We start from the raw sequence: 23,011 nt of genomic DNA on the forward strand, positions 1-23,011 counted from the left end.
CAAGTTTCAGTTTTCTAAATAATGTATCATCACTCGTTCGTATTCCCTGATACAAAAACAAACAAACAGAGTTCTTCATAAAAAGTAAACAAAGATGAGTGAGACTTATTCGTTTCTAGAAAGCCATGAAAAATCATCTCTGAATGATAATGTCATTGTCTTCGCCTGATATGCTTATCAGGATCTTATATTCTTGAGTTAAGATATCTTTGCTGTGTTTTGGAATCAACTAATAACTAATAAATTACTTATGTGATATCTGAATTACCTATGATTGAAATGTGCTCACTGAGCTGAGATGACGCAAGAATTCCCATTGTATGGATATTTGATTTGGCTACGGACATCTTATTCACCTTGTAGAATTTTGGTTTTGCTGAGTGGACATCAGGTCTTGATTTCCCTATTGACATTTGAATTACCTAATGTGACACTTGCTCTGATATTGCGGATATTAAGGGGCTTTCCCTTCAAGTCCTACGAACTGTTTGTTACCCTGAATCCTGGTGAAGAAAACCTCAATATCTTAGAGCCATTGCCCTGACGAGATATCAATAAACAACGAAGAGGATTTAAAAACCCTCACTTTCAAAGGTAGAGAACATTGACCTATCGCATCATGTGCGTCATCGGTACCTGTGCTTCACTGTTGTTAAAGCCAAATGACTACGATTATTAGGCAATTTCAGGAAGTAAGCCTAACAGGTAAAGGGGATTCGCGTTTTTGTTGTTCTTTCCTTGGTCACCATAAAGCAGAAATGCACGAGTACAAATTGAACTTGGATGGGCGGTCCTTTGATTTGGTTCCAACCAATCAGAGAGTGAGGATTTTGAGCGAAATTAGAGATCATATTGAACCAAAGCCAGATTTAGATGAGCGCTCCGTTGATTTGGCTCCAGCCAATCAGAGCATGAGGATTTTGAGTGAAAGTTGAGATCTTACTAAAGCCACGCCCAAGCGTTTCGTTATAAATCGTGTGAACTTGAAGTGTCGTTTCATCAGGCAACTGAACGGTGAGCAACCAACTCCTTCAACACTGTCGACCTTGAAACTTCTTTCAACTATACGATTTCACCATGGAGAAATCAGGATCACAGGTGAGCTTTCTAGACTGATAATATCACAAAAATGATTTTACAGCATAATTCGCACTTTTATGTGTGTGTGTGTGTGTTTTGTTTTAAAAAATTAAATTACTCAACTTGTGGACCCCAGTTGGATGCAGAACGATTTATCAAGCTATTACACAAACTTTTCCGTATAAACAATGCATAGTGCAGTGCGGTCTCATTGCAATCTTTCAAGAAATATACAATTCCCCTAAAACAAACAGCACTATAGAATGTTCAATTCCTCGCAACTGTTCCAGAAAGTCAGCAATGAAGTACCAGATTTATATACAGTGGTATCCTCGGCAATGAACATAATATTATTGTCATGATATCATGATCAACGTTGATATTCATTTATCTAAGATCTTCGCACAGTTAAAATGATGGTACAGTTAAGTGAGACCCACCATTTATTAGGATTGCTTTGCTTTTGCATTTCTAAGCCATTTCAAAAACAATTTTTATAGAGTAAACTTCGATTTCCTCTTAGAATTATAAGCTCTTTAACATTTCATCTCAAGTCGTTTCTCAATATCTCGTAAAAAGTTAAGAGCTGAATCACGTCACGTCACGTCAACAAATACTATACAATCACTTTGATATCTCCGGAGTTCATTTCTGTTTATTCAAACACCTCAAAACTAACTATCGACATCTTCCATGTCTTCTCTGGCCTATTGTTAGTGCGACAACTCCTCGTCTCTGCCAGCGTACTCCGAGATGGGGGCAGATACGGCGTCACCAAGAGCCTCGCGATTCGCCTTCTGGAGGATCCCCTGTACCGCTGTTCTCATAACAGCTCTGCTTGTAGCCGGTGCCATCACAATCGCTGCAGTGGTTCACCAGGGGAGTGCTCAGTGTCAGGAACCAGCCAAAAGTGGTCGCCTAAATGGGGCACGCGATCAAGTCCTCGATCATGATGCAGTGAGTGCAAAGAAACTTCACATACTTTATATAGATTCCATGATGATAATGTTAGATATTATGGTCATGGTGAAAATGGTGATCATGATTTTTCAAAAATTTCGTAGCATTAATTTAACTTTAAAATTATTTTATGTTTGCATGAATAGGCCTTAATAGAATTTGAAAACTTCCACTCTGCATGCAGGTAATCATATTAAATCATCGATGGCATGAAAGTTCTACAATGCAGATTACATATCCATACAAACGCTTTCACGGAGACTAAGAAAGCTTAAAAGACAAAATAGATATAATAGTGTGACTATTACGACTATTTTTCTCCGAAATGAAGAGAATATCTACTCAGAAATTAACCCCAAAATTAATCAATTATGAACTTCATTTTTATCTGATCAAACCGTATCACTTGGTTGATTTTCATGCTGTGGTAAGAGGATCGTTATACAGAAACAGTTATAATATTGTGATGTAGGCTGACTTCTTAATAATTCATACGCTGAAATTGTGCCTCTCAGTCCTCTGTGTAACATTGTATCTGTTCATGCGTTTCACATGAGACTGACTTTTGACAGGTATTGGCTGAACCTCTTAATAATAATCATGCCCAAACACAAGTCACTACGTCATAATACGACTCATCCGAAGAGTTAGTTAAGGCCGTTTAAACTGATCACGTGATTTGCAGGTTAGGCACTTGGAGCTGAGGGGCGGAAACGGGGAGTCTGCCTCCGAAACCGTGACCTACAACAGCGTCCTCAACACTGTTCTCATCAACGCTCCTGGTAACTTCAGCGATGGCTCGCCAGCGACGATCGCGATCGACTTCGATCGGGTGAGCTTGATTTCAGGTTGCTTCCTCTAGAGTTACATTATTTTTCTTGATGTGCAATAACAACATGATGAAGTACATATTACATAATACAGAGCGTGTCAAAAAAAAAGAAGAAGAAGAAGGTAATCTAAATTTGGAGGGCTACCGTTTCATAATAATTGTCAGCTATGGAGAGTGCAATGTTGGTTGTAAGGAATGAAGAACTCTTCCTCTTTCCATTGATACCTAATTATGTTGATAAAGTTTAATTCATGTATGACTGAGAACATGAACTTGAAAGACAGCAATGCCCCTGTGCACTTTCAAGCACCTCCACGCACATTCACCACCATCACACATCAGAGTTTAGTTTCCCCTGCTATCTTCGCAGCAGAATTTGTATTGTTACGAATTTTAATACGTTCCTACCTTTTCCTCGGGCCGGCCATCTTTTCAAGCAATGCTTACAATGGCGGCCCTCTGCATTATCGCTTCTTAAATGTAATATTGTTATTGTAATCCCTGCTGCATAGACATGCATACTGTAATATTATATCATTAATTTCCTTTTATATCGTTGTTTATGCAAGTCAAACGACTCTGTTTCAAATATACTTTGTATGTTTCCCATGTTCATGATTATGTAATTTATGTATATATTGATTTGCAGAAAATAAAGTATCTATCAAACAAACAAACAAACAAAATCGCATTTTTTCCAAGTTTGAGTGTTATCGTGAAGGAACAATTAATGTCCCACTGAAGTGATAGGATCTGTCAATGACGTTTAACAATCTGGCGCACAGTCTAAGGTGAAATAGTCGAACAGTTTTCTGTTTAAAAACAAACAAACGATTTTTGCACATTATCCGCAATCACGGGGGGGGGGGGAGGAAGGGTGCAAAATGATTGTTTTTCCCCAACATTTTCTATGAGTGGGAGGGCAAGGGGCATCGACATCCCCTAATAACTAAGTAATTCACCATGTTGTAGGAAATGGCTATAAGTTCGTCCTTTGGTTTTGGGTCTTTTAGTTGTTTGTTGTTGTTTTTTTTATTTTGTTGTTGACGCATCCCTCATGGAGTTCCTTTGTACTTTTCAACCATATCATTATTGCTTCTATGAATCCCTCTGGCAGAATGTGGTGTTTATGAATATCCATGATCAGAACACGTGCGTGGCTTTCGCCCTTGAAGACAAACTGGCACAGATGGCAGAGAACTTCACCAGGAACAAGGAGCATAATCAGGTATTATTGAAAAGTTTATGTATGCTATTGTGTATGTCCATGTGTTTGCATGTTTACATACATTTTTACATTACATATTTACATACATTGTATTATATATATATATATATATATAATTATATATATGCATACATATATTATATATGTATATATATATTGCATAATATACAATATAATATAAAATGTTAGCGTGCTTGTTAGTGTGTGTGTGTAAAGTAATTCAACTGAAGATGCTCATCACGTGGTTACGTGAAGTGGGGTTATGACTACTCACAGTTTTGAAACTCAATCAGTGTTTGACGTATAGGTTGAAAAAGGAGATCCAACTTGACCTTCTGTTTTATAGTAGGAGAATCTGTCATATTCCAAGTACCTTTTGATCCGTTGGCCCCTCAAAACAAGCGCTGTCTCCATTGTACATGCCTGCTTCTATTTCCATGAACCGCTTAGTTGGTGTCGATTTCAGTTTATAGAGCCGATTTAACGGACTACTTTGATTTTTCCCCCTTGCATTGACCATTTTGTTCAGGTCATCGACTTGGTCTCGGACAAGATGGAGACGGAGAATTACCGTGTCTCAGGAACAATCCCGGAGGGCTACGTCCAGGCCGCAAACGGGCCTATCATCCGAGGGATGTGCAGCGGTCGAACGTCTCAGTGGCTGGAGGTGGAGACCGATGGCGCGATGCCAGGAAGGCAGAGACGCGACCGCACTTACGTCTGCGTAAAAGTGCTTGGCATCAAATATTGCTACTGGCGGTGGTACGGATAAGACGGTCTCATTCGCTCGTATTACTCTGCTGTCTCAAATTGTAAAGTCTGTTAATTAAAGTTCATGATTGTGTGCCCCTTTTGGCAACCCTGAAAATCAGTTTACCTTCATAAGCTGGTATATTGTATAGAGGTAATTAAGAACTTTCCTCAGAATGATAAAACTGGAAATTTCTCTATGATGGAGGGGAAAAAATAGATTTCCATCGAAATTATTTGGACCCCGAAAAATTCAAAAATCCTTGGTTCGAAAGGAAAGCGTATTTTTGAGTGATATGTGGTTATTTTTCATTTGTTTCCCAAATGACTCCGAAGTGAATGATCGTAAGATTTCATTAAAGATGTTATAGGAGACATGTTAAGTATTCTCTAAAACATGTAGACATTCATGCCGTTTGGAAAATGGATGCACGACTCTTTAGTGAGAATGAAATTCACCGGAAACTGAAGATTTAGAAAGATCTGATTTGTCGATTTATCCTGATAGACCCTTCTTTGTTTATTTGCTTTTTGTTTCCATAAACACAGAGAGAGGATGTACACGATCGAAATACTACAAATCTTACTGAGTTGTATAGTGTATACCACTACTACTTCTATATCTATATGAATGATACTATATAATATTACATATAGACTTTGTACGATGTTCCTCTAGGAAAAGGCTTTGTTATCAGTACTCGTAGATACTAATACATAAAGTATACGGCAATTGTTATTGCACTTTCACGTTTCGCTTTTAAAGGGGTCGTATAGTTTTGGTTGAGACCTAATTTCAGATTTCTAACATTTTTTGGTGAGATGATGAGAAACCTCTTATGAAATATGAAAGAGCATGTAATTCCATGAGGAATTCAACGTTTATATGATGAAAATTGGTTTTGAAATGGCTGAGATATCCAAAACAGAGTGATTCTGATAAGTGTGGGACCAACACTTTATTACGATAGCTTTGTTTTACTTTGTTTTTGGATGTTTCAGACATTCTAAACCCGATTTTCATCAAATAATCTTTGAATTCCTCTTAAAATGGGATGCTCTATACTATTTCATATGTGTTTTCTTGGTATCTCACAAAAGCTAAAAGCCCAATTCTCATCTCCACCAATACTGTACCATCCCTTTAAAATGGCAAAACTACGATTGGTAAGATAGGACTGGTATAGTAAAAGTGGTTTATGATGTCAGTTGTATAACCTTTGCTCTGTTCATTTGCCAATGCTTTCGATGTTAACTCTGTACCAAAATCGGCAGAAGATGTACAAATGAGACAATTGATTTCGATATAAATCCCTGAACTAAGATAGTTGTGTCTGTTGGTAGTGCTATTAAGTGTAGATTTGTGTGCAGGCACATTGTTGAAATCCAATGTTTGAAGTTTTCGTCAAATAGTACTTAAAGGTTTCATATAAGTTCCAGATATAACAGCTAAGTAAAATAAATTGGTCGGTAGCTTGTGCTACAGAATCACTTTATTGGAAGCCATATTCATAAACACGATTTACCAACACTGTCCAACATTTCAATCGAATCCTTTACTATAGAGTGGCAAAGTAGGTAAGTTAGTGCTGAGTTTAGCTTGTTATGTTCCTCTGTTTCTGCTGAAATTAACCGGAGTATTGATTAATGCGCCACGTGGCACTGATTACCACGAAATAATTTAAAAGAAAGTATTTTGAGAATGTAGTGTCCCGAATAAATACACAATGACTCGATCTAAAGTGCCGCATTTGTGTCGTATACAGTATTGTATCCGTAATACTTATTCGTAACATCTTGCACATGACGAGCCGTCGACGGGATTTCAGAACGAATTCGTTTTCTTGAAAGGATCGTATTACAGCAAGTACAATACCCATACAACTCATCTGGCAACCAGTGCGGACATTAATATTCTCGACAGAGGACAGCGACCCCTCGATTTTCGACGATACAGGTTTACGGGGGGGGGGGGGGGGGTCCAGGAATTCCGTGTAAAGGGAGGGCGCAAAAACAACAACAACAACAACAACAACAACCCAAACCCCCCCCCCCAAAAAAAAAAAAAAAAAAAAAAAAAAAATCTGGTGCCACTTCCGTACGCCGCTCCCGGATCCGATACAACCCGATACAATGGATGAAGTAAAAGTCACATTCAATGACTACTTGGACGTAACCGTTGCACTCTTGCCTATCTATAAGTATACGTGCATACGAAATCAAATGCTTAGTTGCGAAAATCGCTTGCTTAAAAATGAAAGTGCTTAAAAGCGAGCCCATCATGCATCGCACTTATTTGAATGCACAAACTTAGAATTCCATGCCCAAACACGAAATTGAATGCTCACAACCGAATTTGAACTTATAACCACTAACAATTTGGGTGCCTAAAACGAATTTGAAAGCATTAGACATGAAATCGTTTGACCAAAGTCACTTCACCGCTTCAAACATACGAATGTGAACGCATATAAAATAAATATAAATAACATTCTTACGAAAATTGCCCTGGAAAACCTAAAGTAAAGTCAGACAAAATAGAGAGAAAAGTTAATGCAATTTCGATGTTTCATGTTTTGTTACTAAAGAGTAACAGTAACTGTAAGTTCTATAATGATCACGTATCCAAACGATCTGAGACGAGTTGAGAATTAAATCATTTTTGAACCTGTAAATTGCACTTTGGAGAAGCGACATTTTTGGACCCATGAATATATCACACGCGATGAACATAATGATTGATAAGAGAAACTAAACATTAACTTATTTAAACTCAAAGTAGGTTTGCTACATTTGATTTGATTTGATTTGATGAGTGATTTTCTGCCTTTTTCCAAATCACACATAACAAAGAATACACATATTTTAGAAATTAACGTTACACGACATTTAAGCAAGCATATACTGTCTTGCAAATTAATTCAAGGTACATATACACACACACACACTATGAACATGACAGTATTCGATGTATAAGACGTGTAGCATATCATTCACAAAAAAAAAAGTTCGGAGGCGAATCGTTAAATCAACACTTGTAGAGTATGTAAATAATAATTGATTATTCATTCGGAGTATATCACGTCGTTTCATTAAACGAATTTTAGAAAAAAAGAATATAACAGGGGGGATTTGAATAAATTGATTTTTAAAATTCAATACTTTTTTTTTTTTTGGTTATTATAATAACAGAAAAGCAGGAGACCGCGATCATAAGCAGCAGCTTGACATGGATCGAGGCCTCGGGGTAAAATTCGAGACTTAAAATCGAGTTACATATCTGTATAACGGACGTGTCTACAAAAATAGAATCAATAGTCAAATCCAAAATATTGTAATAATTTATGAAATCAAAAGTAAAGGGGGAATTCAAAATAGTTTTCATTTATTTGTTATCAATAGGCATATTTACCATAATACTGTGCTGAGGTGAGTGCTGTGCTGAGCTGTGCATGCGATGAAATACAATTTTGTTAATTTAATGTTTGGGTATATATACCTGATTAAATTGATTTTGGTTTATTCTTTGTGTCACATGTATGTCTTCTACATACTTCTGTATACAATATCAACAATTTTGATGCGCAGCAAAGTACTAAAACTAATACTATATCAATATAAACTGTTTGTGAGTGAACGTAAAAAAAAAAAACCCAAAACTTCTTAACACTCATACATCATTATATTTCGATAAAAGATATTTTTTTCATAAGTGCCTTAAAAGAATGTAATTTGGTGGTTGTCTTAATTTGCTCGGGGAGATTATTCCAAACGTCAGGTCCATGATGTCTAATTGACTTGTGAGCTATCATTAACTTGGGATTGTGGAGGTGATAATCTTTAGAATGTCGAGTTGGGTAAACGTGGACGCTGGAGTTCACAGTGAATAGGTTGTGGAACGAGGAAGGGAGGGTGTTGGATTTGTATTTGTACATGAATATTGCACTTTGTAATGTATGAATATCATGGATTTTCAAAGTTTTCAATTTAAAAAATAATGGTTCAGAATTTGCAAGATAATGTGAGTTGGTACAAATGCGGAGTGCTCTTTTTTGGAGAAGATGAACTGATTGAATTTTTGTCTTGTTAGAATTTGCCCATACCATATTGCAGTATGTGATGTATGGTAAAATCAGTGCATTATATAAAATAAAAAGAGACTTTTCTATCAAAAAATCTTTCAGTTTGAACAATATACCTATTTTTCTTGATACAATATTACTTATATCATTTACATGTTCATTCCAGGTAAGATTAGCGTCAATAATTACACCAAGAAATTTAGTAGACTTTTTTCTACAAGGGGTAACCCATCAATATATAAATTACATTCAATATCAGAAGAATGAACATTTTTGAAATGTATAAAATTAGTTTTATCAATATCTAAAGATAATTTATTGCATTTGAACCAGGAAGAAACTTTACCTAATTCAAGATTAAATGTGTGAATAAGTATCTGTGGATCTTTATGTGAATAAAATATATTTGTATCATCTGCAAACAAAATGTAAGTTAATATTGGTGAAACATTAATTACATCATTAACATAAATAAGAAATAACAGAGGGCCTAAGATAGACCCTTGTGGTACTCCACAATTGATTTTTAACCTCCTGGAGGAACATGAATCAAATTCAACATATTGCTCACGGTTAGATAAATAATCGGTGAACCATAGAAGAGGTATTCCTCGAACTCCATAATGTTTTAATTTGCGGATAAGAATTTTGTGATCAATAGTATCAAATGCCTTACTCAGGTCCATAAAAACTCCAACAATATGTTCCTTATTAATAAAAGCTTCAATTATCTTATCACAAAGTTGAGTAATAGCGTAATCTGTAGAATGGTTTTTCCTAAATCCGAATTGATTCGGAATAAGAATTTCATTTTTATTTAAAAAAGAAAATAGTCTTTTATAAACAATTTTCTCTATAATTTTTGATATGCTTGGGAGAAGGGATATTGGGCGGTAGTTTTTTAGTTGTGTGTGATCGTCTTTTTTATGGATGGGAACAGTGGCGTATCTAGGGAAAACGGCGCCCGGGGCAAGCACGAAAATTGCGCCCCTAATTTATGAAAAAGTGTTCAACCCCTACCCCATCCGGGTAGGGACTTTAAACCAAGTCCACATGATGCTTTTTCAAGCACTTAAAAGGGATCTTTTGAGGGTGATTTAAATGTAATGAATTTTGCTAGATTTTGGCGAGCGAGCGCAGCGAGCGAGCCAAAAATTTTTGTATTTCAGCTTACAAAACATGGGATTCTTGTCATTTTTTGCTTACGAAATCTTACAATTCTAATCAAGATTATATGACGGCCTTATATAGATAACGATTTATACCAAAACACTGAGGACTTGAAAAAATACTCTAAATTAGTGCGCGCGAGTGAGCTGAAATTTGTATGATATATGTCCTCGTCATCATCACGTGTTGTTCTTATCTTTTTTATATAAATTTTGGCGAGCGAGCGCAGCGAGCGAGCCGAAAATTTTTGTATTTCAGCTTACAAAACATGGAATTCTTGTTATTTTTTGCTTATTAAATCTCACAATTATAGTGACGACCTTATAGATAAAGATTTATACCAACAAACTGAGGACTTGAAAAAATACTCTAAATTAGTACGAGCGAGTGAGCCGAAATTTGTATATTTCTGCGTCATCATTACGGTTTTTTTTTCTTATCTTTTTTGATTTTTTTTTTTTGCGCCCCCCTCCCCCGTATGTTCGAAACCGTTGGCGTCCTCTTTTGATCCAATCGGCGATCGCTTCAGAACGAATGAAATTGCAGTCGCTGCTCCATGTAACATTTTCCTGCTGAATATAAAATGACATGAGTGAACACAATAGACATTATCATTTTGTCCGCGTCATCGTCACGTTTTGTTCTTATCTTCTTCTTTTTTTTATACAAATTTTGGCGAGCGAGCGCAGCGAGCGAGCCGAAAATTTGTGTATTTCAGCTTACAAATTATGAAACTCTTGTCATTTTTTGCTTATTAAATCTTACAATTCTAATCAAGATATAGTGACGGCCTTATAGATAACGATTTATACCAACAATCTGAGGACTTGAAAAAAAAAAATACTCTAAATTAGTACGAGCGAGTGAGTCGAAATTTGTATATTTCCGCGTCATCATTACGTTTTGTTATTATCTTGCTTGATTTGGTTTTTTGCCCCCCCCCCCCCCCATTCTCCCTCCCCCCTCCGGGCGATTTTTTTCTTCTTCTTCTTTTTCTTCTTCTTCGTTTTTTTCTTTTCTTTTCTTTTCTTCTTCGTTTTTTTTCCCCGTTTTTTTTGCGCCCCCAACAATGTTAACTATTTCATGGTATGAAGTTGGTGAGAAAAAAAGAGAAATATCAAATGATTCAGAAAAATACTGCATAAAATCAATATCGGTTTCATTTATGGAAGATGCTAAATTTGATCCTATATTAATAAAATAATCATTAAAAGAATAAACAATATCAATTGGGTCCGTAATTTCATATCCATTTTCAAATACATGAATACATGTATTACATGACATTGTGTGCCGAATTGTATACCTCTATAAATTTGGTAATTCTGTTAGAATCGCAGCGATTGAATTTATTATAAAATCTGGTATAAAAAGATAAATAACAACATTGTTGTTGTCCCGATATGAATAAAATGCTGAATGTGACGTCATCACTTTTAATTTGCATATAGTGATTATGACTATTATTTTTACTGCCCCGTGAAAACTTTTCAGTTGGTGTGACTAAGCTCTAGAATTTTTACTCATCAAAGCGAGATTGAGCATTTTGTGGTCCCAGAACAACTTTCCACGTTGACACGCATGCTCGATTTATGATTAGTCTATATTTTGTTAAAATCATTTTGAAGAAGTGGAGTATACGTCAGACGAATATGCCAACAAACCAAACAAAGACTCCGATGTGTAAGTGGTCCTATATTTAGTTGGTTTATTTGTGTTTCTGTTTCTTATTTAGTTTTTATATTGGCTACATTTCTTATGTTATTGTTTGGTCAATAAATATTCATTTCATTTCATATCATATTGTCATGTCATGTCATTTCATTTCATTTCAAAATCATGTCTTCTTTGGTGGATATGTTTAATATCAGAATCTTATAGTTTCGTGGTATTTCAAAACAGTATAAGATTACTCATGGTTGCGCTTTGATTTAACAACTGTAGTTTGAAAAAGTCTCGAGATTCAAGTGATTCTCAAAGAAGGAAAATGTGATCATTAAAAAAAAAAAAAACTTTAATGGATTGATATTTCAAGAAACCTTTCCCTCGGGGTATACATCTTTTGTCTGGTATATTCTTTCACATGATCCAAATTTTATCTCTCCGAGATAAATGCCCTAGTTTTTATACTCCAATATCATTCCTATGTAACGTGATACAAAAAGTTACATTATTGAAAATCAGCTCACAAGCGATATACAATCATAGCAAGAGAGAGAAAAATATTAAATGGCACATATGCCAATTATTCGTTTATATCCTTGGCCTGGAACTTTGTAACTAATTCTTCAATATTCACCCACAATGTTTCACACTTTAGTGCTTGCATGATCTAAAGCATTTTTCCACGCCCCCCCCCCCCCCCGCCCCTAAAGGACAGACCGATTTGACGTAGAGGGGAAACATGAAGATATATGGGACACATAATGGCGGTGTAGCAAGAAAGACTAATACTGAATGCTTGTGTAAGAATTTATGGATAGTCCAGGGAAAGTCTTCATAGCTAGGCTACTATCAACAATGCCTAGAAGACACCCTCTTCGTATGCACATTCGAGCACTGTGAACCAGTAATGCAAATGCCATGTAAACATACTAGGAGGGGTAGACCCCGGAAGAGCATGGAAACCCTGGACGCTTATTATTTGCTAGCCTGCACCTGCACGCTGGCCATAAGCTACTACAATGTACTTAGTACTCTAATCCGTCATAGTAAACTTTAACAACCACGGTTTGACGAGTCCTGATATCACAATTTAGCCGACGAGTCTGTATTTCTTGGCAGGAGAGTTCATTTTCAACGGCAATGGCCCAAAATTCGAAGAAAGCAGTCATATTTGGCTTGGGAAGTGTCGTATTCGAGCCAGTTCAGGATGCTCTCAGACAGTACGGAGAATCGATTGGGCTCCCCGGGTAAGTGACATGACCAAAAGCATGGATTTGGAGGTTGGTTGTGGTGGATCCATGATAGGATCAGCAGCATATAGCTCACAATAGATTCTGACTTTAGCTTGTTTACATCACGCAGTTCGATTCGAAGGCACACTTATTGCCTCAGCTGTAACACAGAAATCATCAAGGTTGCCATTTCAAGGCCTTGCTATGCCCATAATGATTCAGTCCGAGTTTGTAAGAGAGAGGAAAAAATTATGTTATTTCTAGTAATGTACCAGTATTAATGTTGATTGCCTTGGGCTAATATGTGATATTGGTATCTGCCACCAAAATAAGGGAAACATATCTCAACTTTTCAAGTATTCTAAATTTCTTGCCTTATATGATGTGAAAATTATCATTGTGGTTTTTGTCACCACTACATTCACTGCCATTCATTTTAATATTTACAGTGCATGCACATTTAATTGTGTGGTGACATTTTTCAGATTCATGTCACAGACTATAAAAACCCTGGGGTGCTCCTTCACACACTTATAATGCTTCACATTCGGGCTGGTTGCAGTTAAACATAGACATACTTTTACAGGATGGAGAAATACAATATAAATGTATGCACCTGTACCCAGAATTAGAGGTGACATATTATTTCATGTATTGGGTAGAAGATCTTATGAAATATTTTCACTCTATTTTTTTTTCTCATTTCCAATGTGGTTTTGTATGCATGTGTGTGTATGTGTGTAACATAATGTGGGATGGTTGCCCAACCACACACACAGCACTGCATGATTTCATAATACCCAATGATGCATTGAACTACAATATACTAATCCTACCCATTTCTATGTTTGGGCAGTGGACCAACACAAAATCAAAAAAGTTTTTGATGGATTGCTCGTCTGAAAACAGCTTTGCAAGTTATTTTAGCCAAATATCTAGGCACACAAAAGTTCAAAGCGAAATTTCATCCTGATATTATGTTACTATGTAAGAATAAAAATTAGGGAAGTACTGTATACGTCAAATATTTAGCGAGGTTTTTACTTCTGCGAAATTTGCGAGTCGGGTGCTATTCGCGAAATTAAAGACATGCAAAAATGACGACTCTGATCCTGATATGAACATGACGCACGTGCGTATACATTTCTCTGCACATGTTCAGTACATTACTCCACGATCGCGAATTTAACCACTCGCAAAATCATCGGGAAGTCTCAATTCGCAAAAATTTACTCGCTAAATATATGGTGTATACAGTAGATCAGTCAATTGTGGAGCAACTCTCCATTTGATTTAAATGCACATAGAAATTCACCAGAACTTATAAGTGACTATGGAGATATACAGAACTTATTAGTGACTATGAAGATATGCAAAACATGTTGCCCTTATCTTATATTAAATATACCAAGAACAGGTTTGGAGAAACATTTTTCCAGAGCAAAAAGTGAAATTTACAAATTTCTGTATACAAACCAAATGGAGAGCTGCTGAACAAATTTGTTTGTGACACAGAGTTTGCTTTGCTTTCTATACTTTAAAGGACAAGTTCACCTTCTTAACATAAGGATTGAGAGAATGTAGCAATATTAGTAGAACACATCACTGAAAGTTTGAGGAAAATTGTACAATCCGTTCAAAAGTTATGAATTTTTGAAGTTTTTGTGCAGTCACCGCTGAATGAGAAGACTAACTGCAGTGTATGATGTCACATGCGTACAACAATATGAGGAAGATATAAAGAGAATTTCACAAAATTTCATCTTTTGAAAAAAGTACACATTGTTACTGACATATGTTATGGGTAATATTATTCCCATTGCCTTTAGAAAGAGGCAAGTCAAGTGCTCTTTTATTATGCGAAAAAAGTGAAAATATGTTGAATTTTCTTTACATTTTCTTTGTACTGTTGTACTCATATGACATCATGAGCTTTAGTAGTCTCCTCATCCAGCGGTTCCAACACAAAAATTTTAAAAATTCATAACTTTTGCATCAATTGTCCAATTTTCCTCAAACTTTCACTGATGTGTTCTACTAATATTGCTGCATTCTCTCAATCCTTATGTTTATGAAGGTGAACTTGTCTTTTAAAGGTGCTTAACTTTCTGTAGCGGAGTGTCTGTTCTTCCCTGAATTTTCCCAGATTTTACTTCCCTGATTTCTCAATTTGATACAAAGCAGAATAATGTTAGGAAGGAATTTCCCTGTAATTGCTTTGAGATGGTGATTGGTTCTGTGTAGAGTGTGTTGAAAATTGATAACTGAGTGATACGGTACATTTCAATTGGGGCAAAAAAATTGCAGTCATTGCTGTCATGAAGTGCCTTTCAAAAGATATTATACTTAGAATAGCATTATTGTTAGAGAAAGAGACAGAAATGCTCTCTCTCAGAGAGCCCAACATCCAGTGCCTACTCTACAGCAACAATCTGTCTGCTTTTCTAGAGATGGTCAAGACACCATCATACATACACATTTCTTTCATTTACCCCAAACCACATCCTAGCTCTTCCTTACTTATCAATGTTTACCACAGCAAGACAACAAACACTGCGTCTTTCTCTTTCAGGGCCAGAACAAGTCATTGACACATACCTGCAAAAACAAACGGCTTTGACCAATCATGATTATGTCATATGATGTGTTGGACTTTAGAAGAGAGGAGAATAATCAAGTCCATGAGTGAAAGAGTTTTTCCTTAATTAAATTGCTTGCCCTGTTGATCAGACCACTGTCAACTGTAATCAATGTGTGAACTTGTTACAATAAAGTTGTTTTGTAACATGTCATCACTGAACTGTCAGCATGATAGAGTATTCTTGTATGGAGCAATTCGAGAAAGGGTCCCTGTTGGCTATAGCACCACCCAACTTTGAACAGTAGGCCTGTATCTCAGTAATAGAACCACTATAGTGACTTATCTATGACAAACTGAGCAACAGTGGACCAACATAATTGGCCAACTTAGGAGGAAATCCTTGTTAATGATGTCCATGATTGCAGTATTGGCCTTTGGTATTAAAAAAACAAACAAACAAACAAACAGTGAAATGAAATAAAGTGAACAAACAACACATTTAAGTCTGTCATGAACACATAACGTCTGTCATTTCATATGCTGTGTGTAATGTGACAATCACACAATCAAGTGTTAAGCTGATTTAGATGAATAAGTCTCGTATCATGTGGAGAATGGAGACATCTTGGTAAATATTTGTGATGTAGAGTTTGTTTACAAAAGTGTACTCAGACAATTATCAAATAATCCAAATGAATATGAAATGTACTGCAGAAGGAAATCTGTGATATGAGCAGAGCATTGTGTAAACAAAGCCTGTGTGGTATCAAAGGTAAGCAAACTTTGATCTTGACTTTCAGGCTGTGAATTTAACCTGAAGAGAAAGATGCCTTGAAAAAAATAAAACATTGAGATCTGAATTCCAAACATTGCTCTACCTTTACTTTTAACTAGTCTACAAATGCAGCGTATCCAAGTTTTTTTTTCTGTAATTTAGATCTCCATATCTGGGATTATTAATTCTAGGACCAGTCCAATTCTATGAGTGCACTGTCTCTTTCTCTGGTACTCAGTACTCTGTTAGAACTGTATTTTTTTATATGAACTTCACAAACTAAACTCTTGTGCTGTGAATGCAAATATACTTGTACAGAGTTGAATAAATACTCCAAACATTTGTATTCCAGTTGAACATTAACCCGAGAGGGAAATTTGTATAGAATTGATTGCCATATATTGTTATAATGATCAGGCGATGGAGTGTGACTCATCATAATTGGCAGACTGGCTTGAGTGTGACTCAGCAAAATTGGTAGGAGGTTAAAAAAAATCGAGTTTGAATTGTGTCTTTTCTTCTGTTGATCAGGGGAGAGCTGAAGGTCATTGCTGGCTGAGGTCATGCTACAAAGTCATGGTGTAGTCTTAGTCAAACATGACGGCAAGAATGTCAGAGTTTCTGGACATAATCCTTTTGATATCCTTCTATCTTCACCTCTGGAAAATTTCAATGTTGCTCTACTAATTTTGATAAATGATGGCCAATATGTAACCTGATCAATGAACAGATTCAATCCATGCCATTAATGTAACAAACTTGTTGAAAGAAAATGAGACATTAAAACATATATATATATATATGTAAATCGTCGCTGGGGTGACAAGACCTCGTATCTCAAATTGTCAATTTTTTTTTTTTTTAGCTTAATGGTCAAATAATGGGTCAAGTGATGTCCTGGCCAAATCCCAACTGTCTTACTCCAAAAATGAAGCCACCATGACATGTCAAAGAGAAGGCTTTCCCATTCACTAGTGCTTTGGCCGCCATGTTTTTTCGCTCTCCTGAACATTTGACATTTTTGAGATACGAGGTTTTGTCACCCCAGCGACTATTTATATATATATATATATTACACTCAACCAAAAAAATAAGTTCTCCCCTAGCATTTTTGGATATATCTCAAAAAGTATTTTACCGATTTTCACAATTCAAACGGGAATGGATAGGGAATTTTAATACTCATAACATGAATGGCATATCATTGCCAACAGATATCAATATTAGTGTGAAAAATGCATTTTATGTCAAAATGCATGGGGAAAAAAAGGTTGCACTTTAGTCATTTGCATTGACTTTTACACAAATAATCAAACAATCAGATTTTTTACCTCTCCAGTTTCCTGAAACTTTGCTCTAAGTTTCCTTGAAATGGCATTGGGCGAAACCCCTAGTCTCCTGGCCACCTCCTTAACTGGAACCCCAGCTTCATAGAAAGCTGTAGCTCTCCCTCTTTCAAAAATTTGCTGCGCGGCATGATGCAAAATGGTCATAAGCACATTAATGTGATCAACCCGAATTGGAATTAAAGAGCACATGGCTTCGACCAACATTTTCATATTGAAAAGGCCTATTGTTTAAAAAGTATGCATAACATCTATTTAATAGGGAAGCACATCGTACCTGAAGAAATTCATGAGAATTACATATTACAATTTAAAAAGGTCATTTGCTAACTTGCATAGGAAATGTACACAATATGCTTCATATAACCTTAAGTGCAGCTTTTTTCCCCATGCATTTTGACATAAAATGCATTTTTTTCACACCAATAATGATATCTGGTGGCAATGATATGCCATTCATGTTATGAGTAATATAATTCCCTATCCATTCCCATTTGAATTGTGAAAATCGGTAAAATACTTTTTGAGATATATCCAAAAATGCTAGGGGGGAACTTACTTTTTTGGTTGAGTGTATATATATATATATATATATATATCCAATAATGAAGTGCAGTTGTGATACTCTGTGATTCCTGTTTTTGCCCTTATTTTCCAGTTTTCATCCTTTTCTAATATGATATGTCCATTCTCCCTACTTCCTCTCTCTTAGTTCCCTCTCTTGCCTTCTTCTACCTCCTCTCTGTTAACTGTACTTTCCCCTTCTCTCCCTCCTTCCAGCCCTTATATTACTTCTATTCTCTTTACCGTCTAGTCTTGTGTCTTCTCCTGGCAGCCTTCTACCTCCCTCATCTATCCTTCCACCTCCCAATTCCTACTCCCATTCCCCCTCCTCATCCTCCCTTTGGCTCCTATCTCTGTCACATCCCTATCCATTCCCACCTCCACCTCATCAACTGTACTGTTTTCTTTTCTTTTCTTCCTTTGGCTATAATCGCTGTCTAATTCCTAAAGTTTCATTCTGCTGTCCTGCTTCACCCCAACCGCCTCCTCCACAGTACTCTCTCTCTCTCCCTTTTCCTCTTCTGTTATTTCTTCTTTCTTCTTCTTCTTCTTCTTCTTCTTCTCCTTCTTCTTCTTCTGGTCAAATTTTCTATTTCAACTGAAAGAATGATCCACACGCATGGAGAAAAGACTACAAAATATCTCAAATGTAACAGCTGAGAGATGTTTGCACTGTTTCTTCAATCCAGATCATTCCTGGAGAAGGTAATCATCGGGGGAATGCCGGACAATAGTTTCTGTAAGATGGAGCGGGGTGAGCTGACAACCAGACAGGTTTGTTTCACTCATGTTCCTCTAGATGGTGTCCAGAAAACTTTCTTGTTTTTGTAAATGCAATAAGGATACACAATACATACTCCCTTCATGTGAAATGACAAATTGTGCAACTCAACAAATCAACAATTATTAGCAGTGACTGTCTTTAAATCGACAGACCCTGATTCTGATATCTTTATTGGTAGATGAAGTTGGTGTTTGTGATTATCTATTGTGTGCACCATTTCAGGAAATCCAGGAGCCAACACTGATGTTCACATAATGATTAATAACATTGCCTCACATAACACTATGCAAAGTATGGAGTATCATTTTAAAGTGGAATATTGCAAACATTGCGACTTGATAAGGGATGTTACTTATTTCTCATTCAAACAAAATGGGTCGTGACGAAAAATTGAACCTGACATGAAATTGTTAACCAGTCCTTTTTCATATAATATGCTTGCAAATATATGACAATTTTAGTAGTAGCATTGAATTGGTTTGCTTGTTTCCTCATGCAGTTTACTGAGCACTTTGAGAAGGAGTGTAGGGAGGCAGCTAAGAAAGAGGGTGTGACCTTACCACCAGACTTCAACACCAGGACCATGTTTGACGCCTTCATGGATTTCAAGCTGGTCCCAGAAATCATCAATGCTGTAGCAGTGCTGAGGCAACATGGTAAAAATCTCACCTCGTAGTCAACATCAGCATAGAAAAATTTCATGAAACAAAGAGATCAAGAAGATACTGCTTGGATGTTTTGTTACAAGAAGATATGCATACATCAAGTAGAGCTGGTCCTCATCAACAGTTTTGCATTCTCACTTCCTGATGGTTATCTCTAGCCTGGTGAGCATAGTATACACCAATATACACCAAGAATTGTTTTGTGGATAGAAAGGGATTGTATCATGAGAAATCTCCATGTGAGTGCATGAAAATCTATTAACATTTTTGAGGTAGATTCATTTGACTCTAATTCAGTCCATTTACAATCACAATGGAAGTCATGCCAAATGAGATGATGAATAACTTGCTCTGTAGCAATATTTAATCAAGGAACCCGTGAAGGAAGAGATAGTAATGATAGATCTTGATTTTGTGATAGACATGATGCTGTGTTATTATTTTGCTAATACAAATTCATCAAGGAAGCAAATGTATGTGTACAAATTTTTGAATGATACATCATTATGAATAGAATGACAACTTTTAATGTTAAAATGAATCTTGATATGCAACTTTACTGCTGGGTGGATTGAGGCTACCAAAAAATGAAAAAAATCATAACAAGAATGAATCCAAATAAATATTTGATTGATGATCAATTTTTTTTTGTAAAATTTGAAACTCTTACTACAATGAATTGTTTGATGTTGGGAATCCTCATTACCAATGTAGGCTTCAAAACAGCAGCACTGACCAATGACTACATCGACGACAGAGAACAAAACACTGTGTCAGCTGGTATCTTGACAGCACTGTCAAGTTTTCATTTTGACCACTTCATCGAGTCCTGCCGCTTCGGTCAGCGCAAGCCGGATGAAAGCATTTTCAAAGAAGCAGTGAACAAGCTTCGGGTCATGGAAGAAGCAGTAAGCTTGATATAGTCATTGAAGCCTTCAAAGATATACTGAAGTAGGACTGGCTTTGATACGGTGCAGCACTCGATCACCAGAACTTTACAAAGATGTCGTCATACACTATTGATGAAGTCATTTTGCAAGATATTGCATCATAGATAAGATGTTCATTAGCAAGTTTTGTTCTCTGTTCACCTCAGGTGTGGAACATAATTATGATACAGGGCACTTATTATGCGCCAATTTCACATGACTAATGTGCTCAAGGTGCAGTAGGATAAGTGAATTATGGAATACAGTTTCTCATTACACACACATGTACATGGAAGTAAATGAAACAATTATAATGAAAAAATAAGAAATCACATAATAGTAGGCCAGCCAAGACGATTTTTTTTACTTTGGACGGCAAAATTTGTTAATGCTAAGTTTTCCAGCTGAAAGTCTTGCAAAAATACTAAAGTTTAGCGTACGGCCGGATGTCAAGCGCGTTTTTGCCGAAAAATGCCTTTTTTAGCACAAAATTTCAACGAATGTCAAAAATCACGATTTTTATTTTTTTACCGAAATAAGTAATGGTTGATAAGTACCTTTCAAACTAGAAATGTGTTATCTTCCATTTCAAGTTTAAAACCTGACTAATATGCATTTGAATGTAGAATTTTTACACGCACATATATGGCGCAATGAAACATAAAAACTTGATTTACTCAAAATTGTACTTTGTAAAATCTACCAATATTTCAAAGTTTTTTTAAACTACCTAAATCAATCTATTCAAAAGTTTTTAGTTTTCCGAAATATAATATATATTCTGATATCTTATGCAGCATAGAAATTACAAGATAAGGCGAAAGATAACTCGTTTTATGTTATCCTAAATGGGACGATGTATTTTTACCGGACGCGCATTTTGAATGAAAAATCGAATGTATAGCGTAAGCCCATATATATATATTGTACATGGTATAGTGCGTGTAGGCATGTATCTTACATAATTGGCGAAGTCAATGGACAGGTTGGATAGCTGACTGCAAAACCCTTTGTGGCACCTTGATATGACTGAAATGTGCTTCTTCCCCCCCCCCCCCCTCAAAAAAAAAAATCATAATAATAAAATCAGTAGTGTTGTTACCATGGCAACTGATCATCATTAGGTCATTCCCTGAAAATGTCAAATATTCATAATTGTTAAAACGTACGAAAGTGTTGAAACATTTTGTGTGTGTGTGAAAAATGTATCAATCTAACTAATCTATGTTTAACAATGAAACCTAAGAGTTATATATAACTTGTTTACTATGTTCGGAAATGGTCGTCATGGAAACCGTGATAACAAATCACGTGTTACTGGGAAAAATTACGATACCAAATCTCCCATCCTGCATACTCACCCCTTCCCCCGAGAATGCTTTGGAATTCATAATGCTATATACATGTAGTTTGCATTCTCAGGCCCTGAAACGGAGCCCTGCAAGGGATAGGCACGAAATCACTTTTACTTTTGTAATATTCTAAGGTGAGGTGTTTGCATTTTATTTTGATTTATTCTCCCGCAGAAGACTTATACTAAATGTTTCTTTTATGATGGTTGATTGTTTACATGAACGTTGTTTGGAACGCACACTTAGTCGGCGACATAAGAATGTTATTATGTATCCCGGATTTGTGTGAAAAAGTAAGGCAAATATCACCCTCCAAAGAGCAAACAAGAAGAAAAAAGGAAGTAGAAGTGAAATGCGTACAATGTAATAACAGCCTCATTTCCCCTTCCCATCATTAAGTCGGTTATATCATCGAGTCTATAATTGCAGATTATATTAATTCTTGGCCAAGTTCTATGTCATTGGAGCAGACATGTAACAACTTGTTTGTTTGCAATTCGATTTTTTTTTCTATATTATCACAAATTTGTGAAAAAAAAAATCATTTCAGTTATCACCAACACTCTAAATTCCCAGTCAACCAACAAAACGTACTACACAATGTGCACACGCCCGCAACCACCGTCTCAAACAGCGTTCACGAATGAAATACAGTAAACAGTAAACGAGGCAATTTCTCTTTTTTAAAGCAATGATTTGCCATTAGCGTACATTTACTAGAATAGCAGCACTTGACATCTATGTTGCTGGTTACCAAAATGCTGATTAGAATACCATACACATTAAGAACATGCTTGAATCCTGCAAAATATATATAATTATTTCTCTTCAACAATATTTCGTTTTGAAAGGTAAAGAACCTCAGTCTCCATTTGTGGACATCTAAAAACAAACAAAAAAATCCATCTGAAAGCAATCTTCTTAAATGATTAAAAGCATTAGAAAAGAATGAGTCCTCAGTGAAAATGTCTTTCGTGAACAAATCTCTGTCACATACATCCAAACAGTTTGAAAAA

At 36.1% G+C, this 23,011-nt stretch overlaps 2 protein-coding genes across 2 annotated transcripts in view; both read left to right on the plus strand.

Annotated features, from left to right (window-relative positions):
* The first annotated feature begins 1,077 nt into the window (after positions 1 to 1,077).
* On the plus strand, positions 1,078 to 4,872 carry LOC140235299 (uncharacterized). The gene is made up of 5 exons (XM_072315326.1): positions 1,078 to 1,098; positions 1,798 to 2,037; positions 2,726 to 2,872; positions 3,990 to 4,100; positions 4,630 to 4,872. Exons 1-5 carry the CDS (start codon positions 1,078 to 1,080, stop codon positions 4,870 to 4,872), a joined length of 762 nt encoding a protein of 253 aa, XP_072171427.1.
* Positions 4,873 to 12,812: 7,940 nt separating this feature from the next.
* Positions 12,813 to 23,011, plus strand: part of LOC140234958 (bifunctional epoxide hydrolase 2-like) — a 37,908-nt gene continuing 27,709 nt past the window's right edge. The window contains exons 1-4 of the mRNA XM_072314995.1: positions 12,813 to 13,014; positions 18,955 to 19,039; positions 19,549 to 19,705; positions 20,429 to 20,622. Of these exons, the coding sequence (XP_072171096.1) occupies positions 12,908 to 13,014; positions 18,955 to 19,039; positions 19,549 to 19,705; positions 20,429 to 20,622 (543 nt within the window). The 5' untranslated portion in view covers positions 12,813 to 12,907. The remainder of the gene's footprint in view (positions 13,015 to 18,954; positions 19,040 to 19,548; positions 19,706 to 20,428; positions 20,623 to 23,011) is intronic.

This window comes from Diadema setosum, chromosome 11 (genome assembly GCF_964275005.1).
Source record: "Diadema setosum chromosome 11, eeDiaSeto1, whole genome shotgun sequence".
Classification (NCBI taxonomy): Eukaryota; Metazoa; Echinodermata; class Echinoidea; order Diadematoida; family Diadematidae; genus Diadema; species Diadema setosum.

Excerpts from the sequence above, each read along its gene's own strand:
- LOC140235299 (XM_072315326.1), top strand. The coding sequence starts at position 1,078 with ATGGAGAAATCAGGATCACAG. Across the intron at positions 1,099-1,797 it reads TGGAGAAATCAGGATCACAG|TGCGACAACTCCTCGTCTCT; the intron begins GTGAGCTTTCTA and ends GCCTATTGTTAG. Across the intron at positions 4,101-4,629 it reads GGAACAAGGAGCATAATCAG|GTCATCGACTTGGTCTCGGA; the intron begins GTATTATTGAAA and ends CATTTTGTTCAG.